The sequence below is a fragment of the Plectropomus leopardus genome, chromosome 17 (assembly GCF_008729295.1).
Source record: "Plectropomus leopardus isolate mb chromosome 17, YSFRI_Pleo_2.0, whole genome shotgun sequence".
Taxonomy (NCBI): domain Eukaryota; kingdom Metazoa; phylum Chordata; class Actinopteri; order Perciformes; family Serranidae; genus Plectropomus; species Plectropomus leopardus.
In genome coordinates, this window is record NC_056479.1 from 18,726,247 (window position 1) to 18,750,548 (window position 24,302).

Consider the following 24,302-nt stretch of genomic DNA (forward strand, 5'->3'; position numbering starts at 1 on the left):
AATGATTTTATCGGTTTCTAATTTCAACCTTGAACCTTGATTTACAATACATAGTGCAGGTTTGCTTTAAGCTTTTTAATGAATTATATTGATCTTTTTCTTTCATGTTCAACGACAAAACTGTCGCCTATGAAAAAATAATGATTTGTGTGTGTCTTCATTTATGTATGAAAAATTGAGACAACTAGATGATGATGATGGCTTTTTAGTAATCGTGTTTTGTTTCAGGTTAAACTGGTTTTAAAATGCATGAATGTCTGTGATATGGTATACAGTCGAATCAATCTCAATAAAGTTCTCTTTTGAGTCAAAGTACCACATGGAGTTTGTGGTTTATGTTCTAAAATAACCTAAATGCTGCTTTACTTTCATTCAATTTCACTTCATGTCAGATAAACAATTTATTTTCCCTTCTTTGTTCTTGTCAAAGGCTCTTGCTTAAAATCCCTAAAAACTCTTACCGAAAGCTATATTTCCTGACATAAATCAGCAGTACAGTAGCCTCAGTATTTTTAGTTACACCATAAATTCTAATTGTGTCCAAGTGGTTGTAAATATACCACACAAAAAATTAGATGCATACATTTCACACATTTCAAAGGTTTTAGTTAAAGATCTAAAACTTTTTAAATCACTCAATAGATATATTTCTCTCAGATTTAAGCACCTCTTTTTCCAAGATAATCCATCTACCTGACAGGTGTGACCTATCAAGTTGCTGATTAAACAGCATGATTACCACACAGGTGTGCCTTGTGATGGTCACAGTAAAATACTTCTCTTTTGAAGGAGCGTGCCATTGACATCCTGACTGCACCGACTGGGAGCTTGTTGAGTCAAGCCAGTTTGAATCCAAATATCTTTCCTTTTTATCATGAATCAGTCAGAGGTCATAAAATTCAAATAAATTCAGATTTTATTCAGGTCATAGAAAACATGACAATCTGGCATTTAAAAAAAATAAATAAATAAAAGAGAGCATACGGTATTACCGGCAAACAACATCAGCACACTGAAAAATACTGACTGGCTAGTATACGTCGGCGTGGTATCGCAGTAAACAAGTGGGTGTACCAGTTCCTGAACATGTGGTTAGATGATGTGTTTACATAAATATTCTTTTATTCAGAGTCTGACCCTTATTCTTGATGTGGGCAGTGAACAATAGGGAAATATTTTTAGAGAATTTGGCATGCATTTTACATGGTCTTATTAACTTAGTTTTATTAATCAGAATTTTTAATGGTCAGTGTGTCTCCAGAGGAACTCAGTGTCTGCTGTGCATCTCTTGTTATGTGAAGCTAAATTAATGTAACAGCATGCCAGTGTGTAAACAACGTTGCTCTATGTTGTTGGGTTGTTGTTTTTTTTTTTTATTTTGCATTGATTTAAGTCAAATGTTGAAATGTCTCAGTGTACTGTAAACACGGCACCATTTAAGGAGCAAAGCACAAACAGGTACTCAAAGCCCTTAAACAAAAAATTTCTAATTCATGAATTTCACTCACTTTAATGTATAGCTCACTCCACAATCAAAAACACAAATTTTACTTCTTACCTGTGGTCTTATTTACCAATTTAGATTGTTTTTGGTGTGAGTTGTTGAAGTAATCGACCGTAGAGATGTCGCCCTCTCTTGAATATAATGGTGTGATGATCATATCACTGCTCAGAAGGAACTGTGCTAACAACTAGGTAATACTGCTCACTCACACAAGCGAGCTAACATTACAACTCAGGCCAAAAGACAACATTAATGATTGACTCTCATGCTGTCACAAGTATGAGCCTCTCATCTGTGTAGATGCATGTTTCCTGTGTTTGGTGATATTTGGTGAATGCAGTTTGGTAGAAATATAATAGTTCCTGCATGAAACTGCAAGCAACAAGGTCTGTGGATTATTCTGAGTAACTGGCTCATGGTTTCTGCAAAGATACGTTGTTGAGTTTTTCAAATGTATTTTTTGGCGCAAGTGCCATCTAGTTTAATTATATTCAAGAGAAGGCAGACATCTCTACGGCTGATATCTCCTACACTTGACAACTTGGACCAAAACAATCTTCATTGATAAATAGCACTAAAAGTAAGAGGGGAAAAAAATGCTTTTGGGTGAACTGTCCCTTTAATACTCTCCATACGTAAACTACATTATGTGACTGTCAGCATCAAAATTGATTTTTACAGATATAAGCACTAGATGATGATATTACATAAATGTATGCATGCTAAAATGTTACAAGAGCAAAGGCATAGTTCTTAGGCACAGATAAAAATATTGAGTTACATCACGTTAACTCTGACCTTTTTCTCGCTTGCATTTAAGCAGAGAACTTTATTTTCCACTAAAATGTAAAATGTACCTACCTCCACACACAGTATCAAGCTACAAGTAAGATTTGTGGATAACAATCGGTTCTTGCCACCTCAAAAATTCAGCAAGTTACAACAGTCAGAAACAAAGGCATTGTGATGATGTATATCAGTGAGCTAAAGTGTGGTAGTGAATACAATCATTTGAATTTCAGAGGGTAGATGAGACAATCATATTAGCAGCACTGACTGAAATTGCAAGGTTTGTATTCAAAGACTAAAAATTCAAGTTCATAGGTCAGGGGGGATGGTGAATCACCCGTTAACCCAGAGAGTGCTGCTTCTTCAGGTTGTCTGAACGCCTCACTCTCTCCTCTGGGGTCTTTCTGTACCAGCTCCTGAGAGGAAACAGCCATGAATCAAATTCAGTGTTGCCTTTCATTAAAATGTACAAAACTAGCAAATCTGCTGCTACGTATTTGCTGATAGGTGGAATATAAACAGCAGAGAGCAGGTGTGGGCTCTCCAGATGCTGATTAAACAGCTTGATTACTACACTGGTGTCTACAAAAGGTCACTCTTTTGAGGGTGCGTGCCATCGACATGCTGGCTGCAGGAACGTCCACCAGAGTTGCTGCTTGTGAACTTGATGCAAATTTCACTACCATAGGTCCTCTCTGATGTCGTTTCCCATGAATTTGGCAGTAGAACCAAATGAAGTGCTTACAAACACAGATTTTAACAAATTTGATTTAACGAAATTTCATTTGTCCTTGATCCTGTGATTATTTTCCAGTTATTAGTCAGACCCTATGAAAGCAAAAAGTGTTTTAATTCAAGACTGAATTGTGCCACAATACGAATACATTTTGATTGTATCTTTTATTTTCCACGTAACTGTTGTAAAATCACAATATGACACTCGAGGGTTAGCTTTACTGTCAATATTGGCATGACAGTGATGTTGCACATCAGTTTTTCCAGAGCTGATGATGGAAGTACATATGTAATGAACTATCTCATTTCCTTCACATCTCTATTGAGAGTTGCACATGTACAATACTGCTTGGGCACTGAGAAAGTTCAGGAAAGACAAAGTTTATGAGCTATACTTCAGGCAAGCATTTCAATTATCCCAGAAACAGAATTTTAGTTGAATAGCATTGTAAGATGTGGGCGAAAGCTCAAACTATGTATGCCACGAGTATGACAGCAAGTCTGATGCCCGATAAATCAAAGGTAAACTGTGTCCTTTTTCTGATTCACTAACTTAAAATGTAGATAAAAAAAACAATTAAGTTAACAACAACAAATTAACAATAAAACCATTTGTGTAGGTGAAAATAAAAAAATCATTCCAGCAAGTGGATTTCTGACCTGTTGAACGTTGTCCAAATAAATTACAGTTTGTCTGATTTATGACAGCAATTTAAGGCACTATGGTGAAACAATTTTAAACTCACCCCTGGCGGTTCAGCTGGCCTGAAGTGGGAGAATTTTGGCCTTGGCTTGGCTTCAGGACTCTGGGAAAGGAAAAAAGTATGCATTTAGAGAAGAGATAATCTAAAAAAAAATATGTGTGACGCACAAAACCAAACCAAATAAAAATCACCTGTTGGCTGTGGGGCTCTTTGGCTTCTGCTGCATCTTTCTAGCCTGTGCTGGGGATTCACCAACCCTAAAAAGTACCAAATACACACACTAACAACACTGCAGATCACTGGATCTCATCACTGAAAACATTAACACTTAAAACAAGATTCCATCTGCAATGTGAGGCTGTGTTCCTCTTTCCCATCGCACCTCTTTTTTCTGTCCAGGGACCTCTGTGTGGCAGCAGACAGAACCACTCGCTCCTTGGGGCACTTGGCTTTCTCCTGCAGGTTTGACACAGTCAGCAAAGAGCGCAGTTTAGGATAAAAGCACTGACGCTAACAGCACAAGATGAGGCATGTCATAAGGATGTCACAAAGCTGTGTTTCTTTATTCTAAGTCACTTTGTAATTTGGTAATCAAGGTGCAATATGAGGCTCTGTGTAAGTTCAATCAGGAAGACTTTGTTTGTACCTTTTTAATTCACAGTTCTCTCTCTATCTCACTCCTCCCACTTCTTCCAATCAGCTAATTATAGGCATTTTGTGTCAGTCTCTATCAGCCAATCAGGTTGCTGCTTTCAAACTCTAAATATGTTTTCCTCTCTTCTGTCTTCCTTCTCCATCTCATCCACCTCCAGTCATCATATCATCAGGACGTCGAGCTCATTAAAAGTCTGCTCCTCATCACAGTCAGTTTCTGAGCATCCTCTTCATCCCATCACCACCACCAGCATCTAACCTCCATAACAGGACTCTCATGGCATCACAAAGGGGTCTAATTGTCAAAGACTATTCACATTTTTTATAATTTTGTGCATGTTAATGGATTATCTTTTACTTAGAGTGAGTGTCTCCTGATTGGCTTAATACAGCTTATAGTAATTATTTTTTTAAGTACCACCATCTCAGCAGGTAGAATAATAATAAAAAGTATAATTAAACTAAACAGACACACAGAAACAAATCACATATGAAAATAATAAGCCATAACTGTCTTGATTTTTTAGTTTGACAAACATTCTACAAATCGTACACATGAATGCTTCAGTGCTCGCCAAACCAAACTTTGTGCTGAGAGTGAAAAGATGTCTGAACGTTGGGCCTTTCTTAAACCGGGAGCAACATCACTTTTCTTGTGCTGCTTTCAGACACCTATCACAAGTATTTAACCCTTTGACCCCTGAGCAAATTAGTGTGATTTCTTTCCATGGTGAAAAAGGCAACAAGCAGCCCGGTGAGAAATTCCAAGAAATTGGCAGATTTAGAAAATTACTTTCAAAGAGCTAGGGGAAAATGTCTCGAGAAAAAAGCAAAAAGCCAGGGATAAACTATATTTTTATAATTATTGTAATTACAAATTTAAAAATATATTACAGAATTATATTTCTTTTAACCACTTTTTTTCAATTTCAGTTGTTTTTACCCACTTATTTTCAGGTCATTTTCTTGTATTTTTTTGCTAACTTCTTGCAAATTTTTGGCTCATTTCTTCTTTATTGCTCATTGCGTTGTTCCCATGTTTTAAAAAAAAAAAAACAACAACAACAACAACAAGCTGATTCAGGTTCAAAAGGTTAAAAAGGGAGCAATAAATGTCAGTGTTTCATTAAATATGTGGTCAATTGATTTTCAGGTTACCATGTCTCGTAGCTTCCTCTCTGCTCGGAGCTCCCTGTCCTGTTGCAGCAGTGCTAATCGATCCCCCAGAGGCATTTCAAAGAAGATGTCATGGATGTCATAAAGGGCTGCACGTAACTGAGGGACAGAAGATGCAAACATAAACATAAAGATCAGTGGACCTCTGCTTTCTAGAGACAATGACTACACATTCATACCTGGGCTTTAACTCTCTCCTGCAGGGAGCGATCTTGTGCTGAGCAGGGGCCTCTCTTCTGCGGAGCTTCAGACTGGAATGAGCGGATGAACTCCTGCGTATCCTAAACACATATACAGTGCACATTCAAAACGTTTTATTCTACAGTCACTAACATCACTTTACACTTATTAAACAACACTTATGACAAATAAATTGGTGTTTTTTTAATTGGTTGTGCTAATTTTAAGTGTGTGTCTGTGTGTGTGTGTGTGTGTGTGTGTGTGTGTGTGTGTCTGTGTGTGTCAGGTTGTTATCTCACCGTGATGGTCTGGCGCAGGTGTTTGACCTTCTCTGTTTTGAGCAGTCTGCGAGTGAGGAAGCCGCGAATAATGGCGCCAATTCGACAGAATGCTCTCTGCTGCTCTGCTGTCAGAACCTGAAGACCAAGACAGAAACACAGAGAACATTAGAGAAATAAGCCTGTCCGTCCATCCGTCCTATTTTTGCGAACTTGAAATTGAAACATCTTGAAGGAATTTCTTTAAATTGGGTGAAAACATCCGCTTGGAGGATTAACTGATTAGAATTTGGTGGTCAAAGGTCAAGGTCACTGTGACCTTTTGTTCGTCTTATTTTTGTGAAGGTCGCAGCAACACCTTGACGGAATCTCTTCAGATTTGGTATAAACATCCACTTGGTATCAATGACATCATTTCATCCTATGAGACATTTGTGTGAAACTTTGTCATTTTTAGGAGTTCTGGCCAAAAACACAGTGACCTTGACCTTTGACCATCAAAATCTATAACTTCATCATTGAGTGGAAGTGGACTTTTGCACCAAATTCGAAAAAAATTAACTCAAGGCGTTTTTGAGATATTGTATTCACAAGACTAGAGACAGAAGACGGAGACAGAGACAGAAACACAGTGCCTCAGGCCATATCTGTTGTCAGTGTGGAAGCATAGTAAAAAATTAATGTATAAACACACGCAGTCACACACATCCTCTTGTCTACTTGTGCGTACCCACCAGACTAAGCCGCGCTCGAGGTTTGCTAACTGCCCATGTGGGCCCCCACAGAAAGACTGGAGGCTGGACAGACGGAGAGGACACACTGGAAGTTACAGGACTGGGAAAACCTGGAGGGAGAAACAGATACATTCAGTTTAGGTGTTTGATCATCTCTGTTTTGAACAGTCTGCATGTGTTTGGAAAGTTAGGAAGTTTGGAATATAGAATATGGACAGAAATCTTAAAGTTTTATGCTTTTGGGTTTTCATAAAAGACAATTTTGGAAAACAATTTTTCCAGAGTTAATAAACCACAAAACTTTTCTGTCTCTGTGGTCTTTTATCACCACTGTTACAAACTCCAAAACAGTGAGCATGGTGTCACCTATACTGTGTCCTGGTGATCGCTCAGATGGTGTGTGGGCTGGGCTTAGTCCCGGGCAGGAGGGGCTAACAACAGGACGGCTGTCACTCACAGACCTACAGCTCCACCCACAAGCATCTGCACTCAAAGGCCGCACGCAGCCCTGCTCCTTCAGTCTTCTCTCTGTCTCCTCGAGCTCCTGAACACATGCGTACACACACAGTACACACACATACATACACACACACACACACACACACACACACACACACACACACAAAAAAAACACTTTTTGGCACATTAACCTTAACATTTTAAAACCTGAGCAAACTGGCTTGACTTCTTTTAAAAACATGGGTAGAAACCAATGAGCAACTTCACAAAATAGAAGCCAAAATTAGGGGAAAAATTGTAAAAAGAAAAAAAAGAAAAGTACCTGAAAATAAGCAAATTAAAAATAAATGTGGAAGACAAAGACAATAATCTAAAAAATATTCATAAAAAATCTGAAAAACAATATATGTATACATTTTTCTCTGTAAAATAATTCTAAATATATGTTTACAATATAGTTTTCTGGATATTTTTGCATAGAATTTTTCATTTTACTATTTTTTAAACTAATTTTCAGATCATTTTTTGTGACCTTTTACTACTTTCTTGCAATTTTTCAAACAAAATCAGACCAATTTGCTTAGGTTTAGAGGCTTAAATAGTTTGTGAAAAGCATCTCAACACATTATAATAAACTGAAGCCGATCTTATATTCAAGGAGAAAAGCAAAAGAGAGGACATTCCCTCTTCAGTTAAACAACAAAATACATGTAATAGGTTTTGATGTTGCTTTTCTTTGTAAGGTTTAAAATAACTGATAAAAATACAGCACAAAAAATAATAATTTTTGGTATCTACTTCTATTTAGACTGTGTATTTTGTGATTCCATGTGCTGACCAGACAGAGGCGCTGTTGCTCTTCCTCCTGCTCAGCCAGAAGCAGAGACATCTGCAAGGCATGCTCCTCCTCCAGACGCCTTTGCATGTCCTCCAGAGCCTGTGCTCGCCTCTGGGTCTGCTCTGTTGATGTACACAAATAAAAACATGTAAAATTGTTTCTCTTTTACATTTTAAAGATTTGACCTTTTTCCTTGCCTCCCCCGTCTCTACATCATACAAAATTTAACCAAAAAACTGCAGTGAGAGAAACAGTGATCTCAGTGGAAATGACACAGTTTAACTCTGTTGATTTTAATAAATCCTGTGTGTATTACAGGGACTTTTCAAGAGAGTCTCACCTGTCTTGCTGGCCTGTGCCTCAGCTACATTTCTGAGGATAGTTGGAGTGATCTTTCCAGTGTTTGTCTCCAGAGGGTCATCAGGGTCCCTCCTGAATGTGACCTGGGCCAAGTCAGGAGTCATGCGGGGCCTCAGCAGAGATGTTGAGGGATTATCTACCTCATATGGCTGGTTTAAGGGGGCTGCAGGGGTGCGCCAACTTGGAGCCATCCATGTTACTCCTGCCATGAAGCGAGGAACCCTTTCCTGGCTGCGGTCTATGTGCTCAACTCCAGAGTGGTAGCTGTGGAGCTGGCTGTCTAGGGTGTGACAGCGCCGGCGAAATCCTGCAGCCAGGTGGTCATGGTGTCCCTTGCTGTGTCCTGAGGCACTAACGGGGCTACAGGTGTCCTGCATTGGACTGGTACCACCGTGGCTGGATCGACGAGTGCCACTCCTGCTGACACCACCGTCACTTTCACTCCCCACCGAGCCCCAGTGATCGGGGGACTTTATGGCCCCTGAGAGAGCTTCTCCAATATCTGCCATGCCAGCACCTTCCCCTGATCTTACTGGGCTTCGAGGGATAAGGTCTGCTGGGCCGATGGGAAATGAAATATGAATGTTCCCTGTAGAAACTGGGCGTGGTCTGCGCCTCTGTGCACGGGGACTAATGTTGGACTCTGGACTGGGGAGACGAGCATACCGATTGGGGAGACTGGGTGAGAGGCAGCCAGACTGTTGGGGACTGGGGTTGTACAGAGTCTGATGCTGGATTTGTGTCTGAGGTGGGCCAACAGGGCTATGGTGCAGACTGAATCCAAACTCAACGCCCGTGTCTCCCACAGGACTACAGCTCTTGTTCCCCTTGTCAGAGACAGTCTGCAGCGGGGGAGTTCTGGTGACTGTCTGGACAACTTTTGACCCCTGCTGACTCTGCTCTCTTTTCACATACTCTCTTGATCTCTTAAGAAGGCTGTCCAAACTAATATCTTCCTCCTCCTCATCCTCTTCCTCCTCACTCCTCTCCTCCTTCTCCACCATCACCTCCTCCACTGCCTTGTAGCCATTGAGGGTGGGAGCCTCAGAGCATGGAGCGTCAGGCTGATCACTTGTTTGAAGCTCAAATCCAGGGTCTCTGGGAAGTCCAGGAGAGTCAGTGACCAGGGTGTAGCCACTGACTGTCGCAGATTTAGAAACTGGCAGCTTGTTAACATCTTCACTTGGTACTTTATCTGCCTGTGTGGAGACAATAAGTAATAAAGACTGATCATTATATAATCGCTCAAATCAAAAGTGGCAATAACAAATGACCAGCTGATGGAATTATATGGCCAAAACTTTAAGGTATACTATTCAGGACTATCCTAAAAAGCCAAAAGAGAGGTAGCTACATAAACAGTGCAGAAAAAACGCAAATATAGTGAGGCAAAATGCCAAGCAGACAACACTCGGATTGGCTTTCACTTTCACTAGCAATACTGTTTACAAACCGACCAATTCCTGCATAGTACACCTTTAAAAGGGGAACGTCACCATTTTCAGATTTCATGTATATTACATCTATAGTCCAGGGTAGTCCAAAAACATCAGGAGCTGCTCCATAAAAAATAAATGGGAGCGATGTTATAAACAACAATGAGAGCACCCAGAAGGATGCTCTGAGTATTTTCTGTTTCAGACCCGAGAACACCACAATAGAATAAAGATCATTTGGTACAAAAAACAACAAACGTTCTGTGGGTATACAAAATCTGTCTCCCATTCACAGTCTATAGAGCAGCTCCATACTTTATACCACATGACATCATGTTTGACACTTACATCTCTGGTGTCTGGCTTTAAGAGAGTAGCTCATGATAAAAAAATGAAATAATATAAATAATATTATATTGGATTATTATTATTGGATATATTAATTTAGGTGATATTCCCCTTTAAAGCAGTTCATTCATCATAGACATACAAACAATATAAAAAATCAGACAGACATATGCTGGTTGTCAGCTAAATGTCACTAAACTAAAAACAAGTCACTTGTCAAGGATGTTATCCAAATTCAGATAAAACATGTTACGATATGAAAAAATATAGGAAAATTAACATCAACTTAACATCAGTCAGTCAGTGTTTCCATGCTATTTCCACACCTGAGACTCTTTAAGTGACACACTTGATATTAATCCAGATATCTTAACATATAGCTGAGTCTGGATTGTTGATGTTGGTTTACCAGTAGATATACATACTGCAGACATCCTTTTGGTTGTGACAAAAACACATCACGGAAGCAGCAGCAGTAAAAGACAATAATTAGCCAGTCATGTTTGTTTAACAACCCGGAATTTGCAAGTAAACAATATTGCTTTGGATGTTGAGTTGACAAAAAAGGACCATAATCAGGTAAAAATAGCACAGCCTCACAGAGACAGTGTTGAGTCAGACAACCTGTATTCAAGTCTGCAAATGTCATGAGAGATTCTGGGACAGACTGTAATTTAGTTTTCGTGCTGTATCGTGGGACTGACACACAGACCTATTTCACATATTGAATTTTAGATAAAACATGTTTATGAAATGAACAAAGTGGCTTAATATTCAGTGTACACCATAAGCCAATATCACATTAATTTCACCAAACATCTCATATTCATTTTTCCATACTGTGCTACTGACCTGAGCTTGGTCCAGTATGTCTTGAACCCGCGCTAAAAGGTTGTTCCTCTTCTGGTTGTGCCTGTTCACCTCCAGCTGGACCGCCCTCCGCCTGTGGTCACACATCTCGTTGCGCTGCTCTGCACTCAACTAGAAAAAGGAAATACACACTGTTTAATACACTGATTCATAAACGTGTACCTCTCCAGCTACACAACACTGGTTATTACTAGGTTTCCTGTACACAAAGTTTATTTCATGAGGTTTGGTTGTGATCTATTTTCAGGTATTACAGACAGGACAGTCACTCTTCCTCTGCTATATGTTTGTGTCTCCTTTGTTTCAGTGAGAAATCTTCAACCACCCTTAGCCTCACGCTGGCCTCTCTCCATCATATGGCTATTCCTGAGAAGTCGTTTTGTCAGCAGTCACTAGCAGATGGATTCTCCTGACTGACATCAAACAGCCTCAGTGTTCCTCGTCATCAATTATCTGCTCTCTCGATCCCCTGCCAACTGCTGATCTAATTTGGACTACTCAGGCCACGTGTTTCAGACATAGGTAGCTCAAAAAGACATGTTTTCCCCTGAATTAACCTAATCCAAACTATGTGTTTATGTATCGCTGTGTGTGTCTGAAATACATCTTTTCTAAATCGTTCTCATTCTGTTCCTGAACAGAGTAAGCTTTCTGTTACTATGCAGCTTAAAGATACAAAAACACAGCCAGGACAGTGCCAGATATATGGACTCTGGACACTAAGCCATCTGCAGATCTCCTGAACACCAAGTGTTCTCTTTCTACTTTTCATAAAGATACTTAGAAACTGCAAAAGGCTTAGCTACATCTTGTTTTTCAGCTCTCGTGTCTGTTTATTTCCTCCTCACCAGCGGCGAAAGCACAGCCCTTCCATGGAAGTGGATGACAGAGAGAGCCTTCAGGGTGCACAATGGCTCACATGTCGTCTTCTTGAATTTCCCCTCCTCCTGCAATATGGCCATAGTCCGCAGACAGAACTCCTCATAGCTTTCCATCTCGGGACACCCACACATCCACTCTCTGAACAGAAGAGACACACCATGTAGCCTCGTCACCCAGCTGTTAAATTAAATGGAGAGTGTGGGATTAGATGGACGTCCACAAGTCAGTGGACATGTGAGCTTAGACTGGGTGTGGATCACTAGAGGAAACCATCTGTGATTATACGAGGAAGAGCAGGACAAATAGCCTACAACAAAAGAGGGTCTGTCTGCCTTTAATGGTTTTATCAGACTCATCACATTCCTGCCATTCTTCCCTGACAAACTGCTGGTGACTGACTGACTTCCCTCTCCGTGTCTTATGGAAATGCATATGTGTGTCTAATCAATACACTGTCTATTTTTGAAATGCCTGTCAGCAAATGGATAGACCAAAGCTTTCACAGACAGGTAGAGTAACACAGGGCGTTAGCCCAGGCGAACAGCTGTTGTGTGGACAAAATTATAACAACATTTCAATTAAATCTCGTTTGACATTAATGTGGTTTAGTCTATAGAGTCTATCTATTAAAATTACCATCTCTCAGTTATTCAAACAGGGGTCCTTACGATGCTGCCAGTAACCTTGTGGTCTCCAGTCGCCTAATTACAGTAGCTACCGCACACTGATTCATTACAGCCTGGTGACAGCACAGAGGAGGTGGGGATGGTTTCCTTTAGTACCCGGCTATTACACAGCAAGCTCGATACCGGCAGATCTGGTATAATCTGAGAGATACTCGATTTCAAGCCTCTATTAAAACCATACGGACGCCAGTCCAGATGTGCCCTGGCAGAAAGGCAGTTCATAACGTTGCACCCGTGCCTATTATAGGTCATTACCCCTTTCTTACCTTCAAAATGGGGAGAAAAGTGATCTCTCCTTTCTTTCTCCCCACCTCGGGATTGTTAGACACGCACAAATGTCGCAGAGAAACAACAAAGTGGAGCTTTAAGCGGCATACACCTCATATTTCTCCTTCAATCTCGGGTTGCCCATCATCATCGCTTTCAACTCTTCCGGGCTCCAACAGCGCCTCCTAGCAACAGCGCGCCGGCCACGTTCCAATACGGTCCACGCTACCTGTCCACGTTGCTATTATCAACCATTTTATTCCATTGTCAGTCACGCACCGAGAAAAAAAGATTCTAGAACGTTTTGATGAACGTTTTATGCAAATATGGTGGGAAAGAGATAGTAAACTATGTACAGGAATGTAAAGGGTGAAACTATGAGAAAAATGGAACGAGATCTTTGTCGGGCAATTACCTCACTATATACATTTTAAATCAGCTAATTTGTGACAGATTAAAACGGACATTTTTCCTTTTGTCCATAATACATAACAGCGTTCTGTCAACTCTGTGCATTGTGTATAGCAGGGAAGCACAATTTGTTTCATCCAGGGGCCACTTTTGTAATTGGCAGGAAGCCAGGAGCCTGTTAAGATAAGATAAGATAAAATAAGATAATCCTTTATTAGTCCCACAGTGGGGAAATTTCCAACATTGCAGCAGCAAAGGGATAGCAAAATAGCAAGATAACTGTGCAAAATAAACTATATTAATAAATAAGTACAAAAACGTGCAGGATGAAGATGATGGAAATTAATGTCATTAATGTCAGTTAACAATCTAACATTGATAATATTTATCAGAAGCATGTGGAATGAATAAATTGCCTGTTTTCAATGTGTTTGCTGTAGCCTATTTTTATTTTTTTTTTAAAAAAAAAAAAAAAAAGCTCTAGCCTATTTAATCCCTTGTATGATGTCTGGCACCTTATTTAGATTCAAAGTACAAAAAGTAAACACATTTTAAAAAATAAAAAGTCCATTGCGAATCAGTTTATTTTCACTGTGAATCCCATTGCAGGCCAGATTTGGCCCATGGGCTGCAAGTTGAGTATCACTGGTGCATAGTATTAACCTACCAGGAATGTGCACAGACATTTTGGGGGGGCAGGTGCTTAAGCAATAAAAAAAAAGAAAGAAAAAAAGAAGGCACCCCTTTCATGTTTTTTTTTAAGATAATATAATAGCATAAGTTCTGCTACTTAAATGTCTTACATTTTTCTTTATTTATTTCAGTGCCCATACAGTCATGCAGACAAGGGTGTCTTTTTTTAAAAAACTCATTATAGACAAGTATATGTGTCCTGTTTAATACATGGGTCTGAAGCCCTGTGTATACATAGCTGAAAGGCAAGCCCATGGCGGGTATAATGTACATTCCAGGATAAAGTTTTTCAATGATGTCTTTATTACACTGGCACTCAAAAACACAGTGTCATGACAACAAGCAATTATACATTCAGCAGGAAGGAAAATGTCGTTTGCTGTTTTTACAACTCATCTTTTGAGTGCGCAGGTGAACCTGGAGGTACAGGCTGAGCTATGCGCACACGTTCCTTGTTGTCTCGAAGCAGAGCCTCAATGTGCCTCTCCGTAAAGGTGGTTTTGGAACTCTGTCACAAAAGTTAAACACAGTTAGTTCTCATTGGAGCAACATGGATATTTATGTTTATACATGTCACAATTATGCCCACATCAGCCTACCTCAAAAGACTGGCGTTTCACCCCTACACATGCTGTGGACTGCTCATAACACAGGACTATATCCAGATGTTTTGGCTCTTTGTTCACCAAAGCTATATGGAACTGGTCATGGTGAGACTCTGGTTGGGGATTCAAAAATAAATTATTAATCAGAGTGTAAAAACACACAAATTCATTGTTATGTCCTTGTGATCTTACCTAATAAGTGCATGCAGGAGGATATCATTTTGTCCTTAGAGACATGGCCATGCTGGTGGGACAGCAGTCTCTCACACACACCTCCACTGATGAGCCTCTCAACTACTGTCTGTCTGCTCTCATCTGGGGCTTCCTTCATGGCTTTCTCAATCTCTGAGGGGTTGTATATATATGGTTTTATTTTTTTTTTTATCTTAAAGATAATAGTAAATACAAATGGTGGATGATTATTTAGTGTGTATCATTTTAAACCACTGATTCTTGCTCTGAGGCAAGGTGAATATTATCCACCATACCTTGTGCTGCTGTTAGACAACTCTCACAATAGGCATCTGTTAAAAAGAAAATAGTCAACAGAAACTAGCCAAACTGCAAATGCTATCATGGCTCAGGAAAGCAGAAGAATTGTAGTGTTTAATTTACTTACAGCGGTCCATGTCTTCAGGCTGCACAGGGAGAAAGAAGCACACACACGCTAGAAAAATAAAGATCTTCATGTCTGCAACTATAGACCAAACAAACAGCTTCTACACACCATAGGAAAATGACGTAAATTCAGAGTAGTCTGCGCTCAGGCTGAATCATCTTCCCTTACAATAATGAGGTCATGTGATCTCAAGAACAATGGTATGGCATCACCATCATTCCACAAATGACAGGTGTCCAGTTTTTCAGGTTTTCTCTGACTGTTCACAGATTGAGTTGTTCACATGGACAGATTATTGATCAGGTCTTAAAGACACAGGCTCAGGGGCCCAAACTTGACAGAGCCTCCCCTATAGTCTTCATCTGCAAAATGTCACTCAAATACCAACCAGGAGAGACTGACCACAAGTGAACTCAAAGAGACATAAAACGAAAACAGAAACCCCATTTACACTGCCTGTTCAAGGAGGGAAAAGTCGCTCCGTTATTCCACTGTTCTGTATAAAAGGTTTAATCTTACTGTGAACTTGAACATTTTGCCAAAGCGAGTCCCTTTACAGATACACAGATATAGCCTACTTTAATGCTGTGAGGACTTGAAAATCAATGTTACTCATATCTTAGAAGTATCTTAGAACCTTTTACCGTTACACCGTTCTGTTTAGGTATGATATGCTAAATAATGCACTAGATGTTGCTGTGTCTTTAAATAGTCTGCCTTTTCAGTTTGCCTCCTACAGAAGGTTAGTGACAAAAATAGACACTTTAGACATTAGGGCTCTTTGTGGTGGGATTTTCAAAGGCATACTTTATAAACATGTTATAGTTTCTGAGGTCTTACTGAACAGATTTATGTAACTTTTTTAAACATGCTCTGCCAATATGGTTCATTTGGCCTTTAATGGTTAGTAAAGGCAAGCTAATGAAATTAAAATTGACCATTTCCAGCAAAGTAATAAAAAAACAATACTTAATGACACATTTAATGTTATCCATTACAAATATGCTGAAATAAATCTGTGAGTATGACTTTTAGCTTTCCAAAGCCATGCCTAACCAAATGGTTAAATAACCCGTTTATGGTAAAGGTAGTGTTGCTAAGATCATACATTTTAAAAAAATACATTTTTATTAAATAAAGGATATAATATTCACTTTGGCAATGCTATATATTTAATATTATTCTGTTATATTTTTGACTAAAAAATATATATCAGAATGTTTTTTGTCACTTCTGAGATGTTTTCTAAGTAGTGTACATATATCTAGAATCAATACATGGAAATAATACTAGAACTGGTAATATTAGTTCCATGGTAACACATTGATATAAATTGGTGTCCAAACATATTATGAACAATTGTAATTTGTTTATAATTTCTATGAGTTAAAATCTCAACCGTTTAATAGAGGTCTTTATTTAACATGTGTGTCTCTTTTTTTTTTTTTGAAGAAACATTGATTATTGTTATTGTTAATTGTTATTGTCTTAGTGAAGGCATTAAAGGGTTAATTCATTTTCTTGAAACACTTTTTTCTGTCAGACCTCACATAAGGGACAAATTAGGAGACAGTCTGCGTCTTCGTCTTTGTCTTATCATCGATATTAATTGGAGGGAATAGGTAGGTATAGTAATAGCCTAGTAGCAGTTTTTTTAATTAATTAACTGTTAGTTGTTGTTCTTGACAGTGGCCACTAAGTGATGCTATTTTACACCAAAGGCCAGTTTCAGGGCGTTCTGACAGCTCCCATATATGGTCATTTTTACCATAAAAGGACTGCAGCACGTGACTTACGTGTCGCAACGGAAAGTCTGACCGTGTGCGGGAAAGGCGAACGTTAGAATAAGGTCCTCTTTTGAAGGGAGTTAATGTGCAACTGCCCGTGAAGCTTTAACGAAGTGGATGCAACAGACTTCAGGATAAACGCAGCTGACAGTCGTCAGAGTCAAAATGTGAGTACTCTCATCGCTGCATTGATAACATGTAAATTAATTTCACACGCGCGTGCTCTCCTGAACTGTCATGAGAGCTTCAACTTATCTCCAATCTTTAGTTTGCTGATAGCATCGTTCACACGTTGCTCTGTAGTTCAGTGGTTTTTGTGGGGGAACACGTGTTGTGTCTTCGTGGACTGTTTATATCTGCGACATTTACATTGACAAACACTTGAATGTAAAGACGAAGCCTACAAACAAGCAGAGAGACTGACAGCTTTTGTTTTTACTGACCAGTGCAGTAGCAGGGGGCTAACGCTAGGCTAATGTCTTGTAAGGTCACTTGACCGCCTTGTCCACGGACTCATTGAAAGTACCACTTTTTGTCCAGCTGCAGAAAAGGAGAGGCTTGCAATAAATCACATTTTAACTTAGCTACACTTCCTGTCTGTTGTGGCTTTTTACTTTAACTTTCTTGGACTTTACACCAGCAGCGGCAAAACTTGGGGCTTCAATTTAGTACACTTCCGTCTTCGTTGAAACCGTGAGACAGTTGGAGTTTGTTTACTGGGTTGTCTTGATAGACACAATGGTATACAAGCATGTGCAAGATGTTTCTCTGGTTCCAGGCTGTCCTAGACACAGAGGACAGAAGTCACGGCTTGATAAAGAGGGGCTACTGACAACACTGGACTTTAATTGACTATTCCCTTTTTGTGTCATGTTATACTTATATTGTATCTTTTTTACTTCAATGTATCAATCTTACAGCTATAGTTAGGCCTACTTGTTACTTTTTAGATGAATATTTTGCCCTTACAAGAAGCAGTATCTGGTAGAGAGGCACAATATTGGATTTTTTACAATATTTGATATGCAAGTTGGGGTTAGAGCTGAGTTTTCAGATATACTGTGATATGAAAGTTAAACTATGAAACTATTATCGTACTTGCTTGTCTATGATATTGAAAAAAAATGGATCGAGAATCTTACCTTTACTTCAAGGGAAACTTTTTACACATACTTCCATTAAAAATATGGTTTCAAGTTTCAATTTTAGTGATGAAACATTTGTTAGACTAAAACTAACCCTTCTGTTTTCATTATTTTAAGGGTCATTCTGACTGATAATTATAATAATCCTGTAATACCGTGATCTTAAACGGTTAGCATATTGTGAAAATCTCATACCATTGGAGCTCTAATGCTGATATAAAAACAACTAATTTGGATGATAACCAATATGGATACATCAAGTTTCTTTTGTATTGGAATTAACATCATATTATGCATACTCTTATCGTGATGGCCCACCAGCAGGCATTGCAATACTTCTTGGTGTATGTAATATTCATTCATTGTGCAAAATGAGAAAAATACTTCAACTCAGGGTTCATGTTTTATACCTATCTACCTTATCACTTTCTCAGTTAAAAAAAATATTGGTTTGTGATATCAGCAGAAATCAGCCAATGTTGGCCGACACCAATGACGTGCCGATAGTATCATCCATCCCCAGTATCTGTTTAGGGCCCCTTATCACATTCCATAGTCAGGTGAAAAGGGACTAATAATGTTTTACAGCTACGGCTTTTAAAATATTTGCAGCAAGTTACAGTGTATGTTATTGCATTGTTCCTACAAAAGTGATTTATATGAAACGATTATTTTGATATTTAGAATGGGCTGAGCAACAATAAAAAATCACTGGTCCCAGAACTTGTCCAGAGGTCCCAGAATTAGAATTAGATTTAAGAAAAGTCACCAAAATAACTGCAGATTTTATTGCAGAACGTTGTTTTTTTATTGTTAGCTCTTGTCCAATTTATTATATCATGACCCCACAGATTTATCTTGTGACCTCTACTGCTTCTACTTCTTCCACCAATCAGTGTGACTGGCTAATCTGCAAACACACTTGTATGAGGAATACTAAATGAGAATAGAGGTCTTATCTTGGTTGAAACAGGGTGTGAAAACTTCTGTTGTTTAATGTTCGGCAGAGAGATAGCCTGCTTTCTGCAGTGTCTCAGTCAGAATGGGTCCTAAGTCCATTCTGAAGAAATGTATAGACTGCTGTCCAGCAGATGGCGCCTTGGCCAAAACCTTATTTGCTCTCCTCAGCTCAATTATGAGAATCAGATACAGGTTTTGATCATATATGTCCTGCATCTGAAAGACTTACTTGTACATAACCCCTACTAGCTAAATGTACTGCTAGTGTCAAAAGTAAAAGTACTAATTATGCAAACTTGACATTTTCTGTGTTACACTACAGAGTCATCAAGGTTCCTGAACAATATATTTAAAACTTATGTTTGCAAGATTTTTACACACAATTTATTTTTGTGTGTAGTAAGATTAAAAAAAGGTTGGGACTTTAGGGTTGTGTCTGTTAGTTTGTTGCAGGTCAAGTTACAGCTTTAGTATTTTTACTAGTTTGTGATGACTTCTTGCAAATTACCAGCAAAGCTCTACACAACTCCTACATCTCCTACATTTACTCCTACACGTTGTTTTACATTTTCTTCAAACATCTTGATGGGAGGGGGCTGTTCATTCTCTGAGGGTTTTAAGCAGCACCTTACTCACTATATTGTCTCCTGAGTAACGGTTTTGTGCAACGTTGATACATCTGTCACTGTGTTGTGTCATCATGACTAAACAAATAGAAATAACTAGGTAATTTATCAATATTATTATATATTCAAAAACACAAATGGTCCTACCTAGAGCCAGTGTTTGGTTTGTCTGTTTTGGGTAACTGTAAAAACATGACAGTGCAAAATAATATCTCCATAAAGGACCTGCTCCCTATGTAGATATAAATGGCACATTCTAATGTAATAAAAACAATGATTCTTATTTTCAGGGGATAATACACTAAAGAAAATATATTTGTTTTATTCAGTTTCTGCCAATATATCCTCCTAAATCCTATGCACTGGACCTTTAAATGGGTCAGAATATAACCCTGACGTGCCTCTTTAATTTTGCTATTGTTTACTTTATAATTAGTAGCAAAAACCAACATTGATTGCTAGAAATGTTTTAATAATTAGAATATTTGGGGCATTCAAAACAAATGTGCCTTCTTGTTTTCATTGGATGAACTTCGGTGAGCTGTGTCAGTAATAGTAATGCATTATTAGTAGTATATCATCGGTTATTCATGATGGTTTTGGTGGCAGATGTGATACGGGGGTCTGAAGTTTCAGTTGAAATCTCCTCCGGGCGTTCAGTGTCAACTTAAACAATAGTGTGGTCCTTGAGAGCGCACGGAGCTCCAGCAGCAGCCCGGTGCATGCCGTTGCAGCAGTGCTGCTGTCCTCCAATAGATTTAAAGTGTGCGCCCTGGCCGACAATAGAGGGCCCTGGAGTGGGAGGATCAGCTCGACAGCGATCCTTCTGGCTTTGTTACGCCCGGGAAGCCATTTTGGAAATCTGCTTGTTGTGCACTAGCATAACACTCTCAAGCTACTTGCAAACTTTTGTGTTTTTTATTCAGAAAAAATAACCTTTAGAATCTGCGGCTCCGCAGTGATAAATAATCGTTTGGTTTCCGTGCGTCGCGATGCCGGTAGAAGTTTGCGCATCTTCCGTGGCAGTAATGTTTGGATCTTTTCCCTTTGGATTACGCTCTTAAAGAATAATAACATACATGGACTCTTACCACGCGGGCAAGTTGACGTGCTAATAACATCCTATACGTTCATGTAGCTGCAGCTTTCTGTTGTGAATGTGTCATTTCGTTTTATCCAGATCTATCTTGTCCTTGCTGAGCTCCTTTACCCACAAATAACGCAGTCTCAGGCCTTATTTTCATGGTTGATTTTCACACATCTGCGACATTATCAGTTAGTAAATGTGTTATCCGTCGTCAAGAGTGCATGTTTTGTCTGAGAAATGTTCAATGATTCTGTATGATAAGAAATGGGGATAGTGCGTCGTTGCTGAAGCCTGTAAGTCTGTGCTATCGCGAGTGACGGCGTAGTCTAAATACATGGCGTTTAAATTTAGCACCGAGCAATGTGGGAATGCTACGGGGCTTATATGTCATTTGGCCGGACACTGTGTGCAGTTATTATTAAACTCAATATGTGTTTTTACACGGCGCCGGTCTGAAACACTGTTTTGACAGTAGCTGGACTAGTCACAGGACGCAGTAGTTTGCCCTCTTTGTCGCAGGTGGTTTGCGTAAAAGAGCCAGCAAAACAAACCGTGTATTTGTGTGTAGCATGCTTAGATTGGAGGTGTGTGTTTGTGAGATTGTCGCATGCTCTGTTATTGTCGAGCCTGTCTCTTGAATTATGAGCTCAAGGATTAAATGCTATAATAATCCTGTAAATATTCAGTTACAACATAAATAGGTTTCTATTATGAACTCCAGTGTTACCCGTGCTCCTTATTCTTAGTCCTGCAGTAGTTGTAGCCCAGCTGATGTAATATAAGAGGCCGGTATTTGATTTTGGAGTGCCTACATTCAGTGCTGGCATCATGATTCATTGCACCAGTCCACAAGTCAAAATAAAACTAATCCTGCCTGAATTAAAGTCGTCCTCTTGGCTTTTAGATATTTGTTTCTGTTTATCCGTCTTTTCGGCTCGGAGACTTGGGTGCGGATTTGAAACATGATTAAGATTATGGGCTGAGATTTTGGTGGCGGATTTTAGGAAAAGCCATCTGTTTTATTTGCCGCTCAGTTATTGCATTATCAGAAGTTGGATTTCCCTTCTTCCTGAGAAGGTTTTAGTCACAGAAATGGAGTTGTTTGCAGCATATTTGAGCTTCTTATGACAAATTGTTAGATCAACCAGGCAGACACAGTTATTGTGTTCATTAAAGACCAAGGGTTAAACCTAAATTGGAAAGTCATCTTAAATTTTACGTTTTCATAGCTGACAACCTTAAGTACGCTATGCAATGTGGCTGACAATATACACCCAGCTACAAGTTTATTAGTTACATCCAGCTAAAACTAATGCAGTCTAATATAACAATACTGCAATAAATCCTACCCTCTTGTATGTTGCAATCGTCATTTTTGTTGAACAGTTTTAACCTCTTTGAAACCTGAAGGAAGAAGTAATAAGTTATAAGTTACAAGGAAAGAAAGAAAAAGGGTTAAAAAGTGAAACAAAAAGGATTTAAAGAAAAAAGGAAAATCAAATAGTCAAGAATAATTGCAAAAATTATTATTATAAATATCATTTTATGGATATTTTTTGTATAATTAATTTCTGATAATTTCTCTCCCTGAGCTAAGTTAGTCTGATTTAAATTGATCATCACAAAGAGGAGTTTGTCAATGATGATATAGGCAGATCTACGCACTCTGTTTTGTTAACATGTTTAAGAATGCAAATATTATTGGCTAGTTTGCAACCTTCAGAATACAGATATATAGCAAAGTAGATTGGGTTTGCTGAAGTTGCCAACACTTAAAAAGATTGATTCAATTAAACTTGTCTTTTTAAAGTTTCAACAACTTCTCAAAATTAGTTTAACGTTTCAAAGTTAATTTGACAATTAGATATAAAGTTAACATAAATTAAGACTAGTAGTTATATTTTTTCAAGGCAATTGGCTTCCTAGATTTTTTAAATGTAAAATCAACTTGGTAGATTTTACAGTGTAATAACCTCACATCCCCTCAGATTTATCCTCTGACCCCATACATTGGGAACCACTGATTTAGCCTACGCTCAGTGATTATAAATGGGGTAAACAAAATAACAGAAAAAATATTCATAAAATAAATAAATAAATAAAATAATAAATAAAATAAAATATTGCGATTAAACTGCAGCACTAACTGCAGCTTCCAAAATGTCACTGCAGTTGAACATTATGATCCTCATGAAGGTTGGATTTATTGCATGTTTTTTGTATACGTTTGTGTAGTTTTTTTTCTCAGTGAAATTAATAAACTGGTGTATGTATAACAGTATTTGCACAGCTGGTTCATATAATGCAAGTTTCCCTATGAGAAGCTCAACCCTGGGCAGTTGTTTCCCGCCCATTGCCTAAAACTCAGCCCCACCCCTTGCTGTTTTACTCGGTTTCATAATACTGCTCAGTCTGTGTGTGGAGCGGACCCAAGCAGTCACTGTAGGAGTAGCTGTCCTGCTGAGGAATCTACACTAATACAACGGGAGTGAGGATCGTCATTCTCTTTGCCCTGTCACTACCAGCCATTCCCGTCAGTTACCAGCCGGATGAGAAGAGACAAGTCATTCACTACAGCTTCACTGGTGTCTGTCTGTAGCCTCTGTCAACAACCAGCCGGAGCCAACATGCAGGAAGAGGTTGGCCAGCTCTCCTCCACTGTCAGAGCCACAGTAGCATTGTTGTGCTCCTGAGGAAAAGGAATGTCCAGCAGCTCTCATTAGGGCCTGTTAATCTTCCTTACAGAGTTGTAGCGTAGCAGTAACTGGTTGTTGTGTTTTCTTGGAGAGCAGCCTAGTGAATAGCGCTGGAATTGATTTGGGAAGAGGCAGGGAATTTACCAGTGCGGTATTGTATTTAATGTGTAAATGTGGTTTCTGAATCCGTTTTTGAAATACAGTAACACAGTGGCAAAACTTGAGCTCATTAGCAAAATTAATTTGTGTGCTAAAGACAGGCTGAACAAGGCAATGCATGCGTAGTAGTTAGTTTGTCTGTTATCCCCCTCCACTTTGTAAGCTCTGGCTTAAAAAGTCCTGTCACTTGCATCCCGATTCTTGCAGTCTAAACAAAGAAGAATGACCATGGATTTTTCCCAGCTGCACACATATACGCCGCCACAGTGTGCTCCAGAGAACACCGGCTATACCTACTCTCTCAGGTGAGACCTCAGTGCTGTGTTGCAGTACGCTGGCTGCAGCATCAAACAGTCAGGCCTGTGGCATTTCACTTACACCCTGCCTGTCATTTGTGACTCCAGGCTGCTCAGAGAATGAACTAAGAATGAAGCTAAATTGTCCTTGAGACCCTGCTCTTGCATTTTAATCAAGGCTTTGCAAGTGTAGTGTCACCCAGCTACTCCATTTTCCATTTGCTCTTGATTTGTTTTGTTTTTTTCCCTGAACAGAGCATGCTGTTGAGCACTGTTAACCTTAATGCTATTACTTCTGACAGTTTACTCATGTTTTTA

The 24,302-nt window shown here is 39.1% G+C and overlaps 2 protein-coding genes across 6 annotated transcripts in view; one reads left to right on the top strand and one right to left on the bottom strand.

Moving 5' to 3' along the window:
* Positions 1 to 959: 959 nt before the first annotated feature.
* On the bottom strand, positions 960 to 13,038 carry LOC121956866 (centriolar coiled-coil protein of 110 kDa-like). 2 transcript variants are annotated; one of them, XM_042505287.1, is made up of 14 exons: positions 12,900 to 13,038; positions 11,914 to 12,085; positions 11,048 to 11,176; positions 8,392 to 9,610; positions 8,052 to 8,173; positions 7,121 to 7,298; positions 6,755 to 6,864; positions 6,042 to 6,158; positions 5,742 to 5,843; positions 5,545 to 5,661; positions 4,115 to 4,188; positions 3,924 to 3,989; positions 3,775 to 3,834; positions 960 to 2,709 (listed from the first exon to the last, which is right to left on the bottom strand). In XM_042505287.1, exons 2-14 carry the CDS (start codon positions 12,076 to 12,078, stop codon positions 2,634 to 2,636), a joined length of 2,535 nt encoding a protein of 844 aa, XP_042361221.1. In that variant the 5' UTR covers positions 12,079 to 12,085; positions 12,900 to 13,038; the 3' UTR covers positions 960 to 2,633. The 2 variants fall into 2 exon arrangements, with proteins under 2 accessions (XP_042361221.1, XP_042361220.1); XM_042505286.1 differs by having other exon boundaries at positions 11,914 to 12,124.
* A 4,021-nt stretch (positions 13,039 to 17,059) lies between these two features.
* The window catches only part of sun1b (Sad1 and UNC84 domain containing 1b), a 37,677-nt gene continuing 30,434 nt past the window's right edge, over positions 17,060 to 24,302 (top strand). Inside the window, exons 1-2 of one of the 4 annotated variants that reach the window (XM_042505625.1) lie at positions 20,606 to 20,844; positions 23,896 to 23,993. In XM_042505625.1, the coding sequence (XP_042361559.1) occupies positions 23,911 to 23,993 (83 nt within the window). In that variant the 5' untranslated portion in view covers positions 20,606 to 20,844; positions 23,896 to 23,910. Of the gene's footprint in view, positions 17,183 to 20,605; positions 20,845 to 23,016; positions 23,473 to 23,895; positions 23,994 to 24,302 lie in introns of those variants that run through there. The other 3 variants (XM_042505624.1, XM_042505626.1, XM_042505627.1) reach the window with 3 other exon arrangements.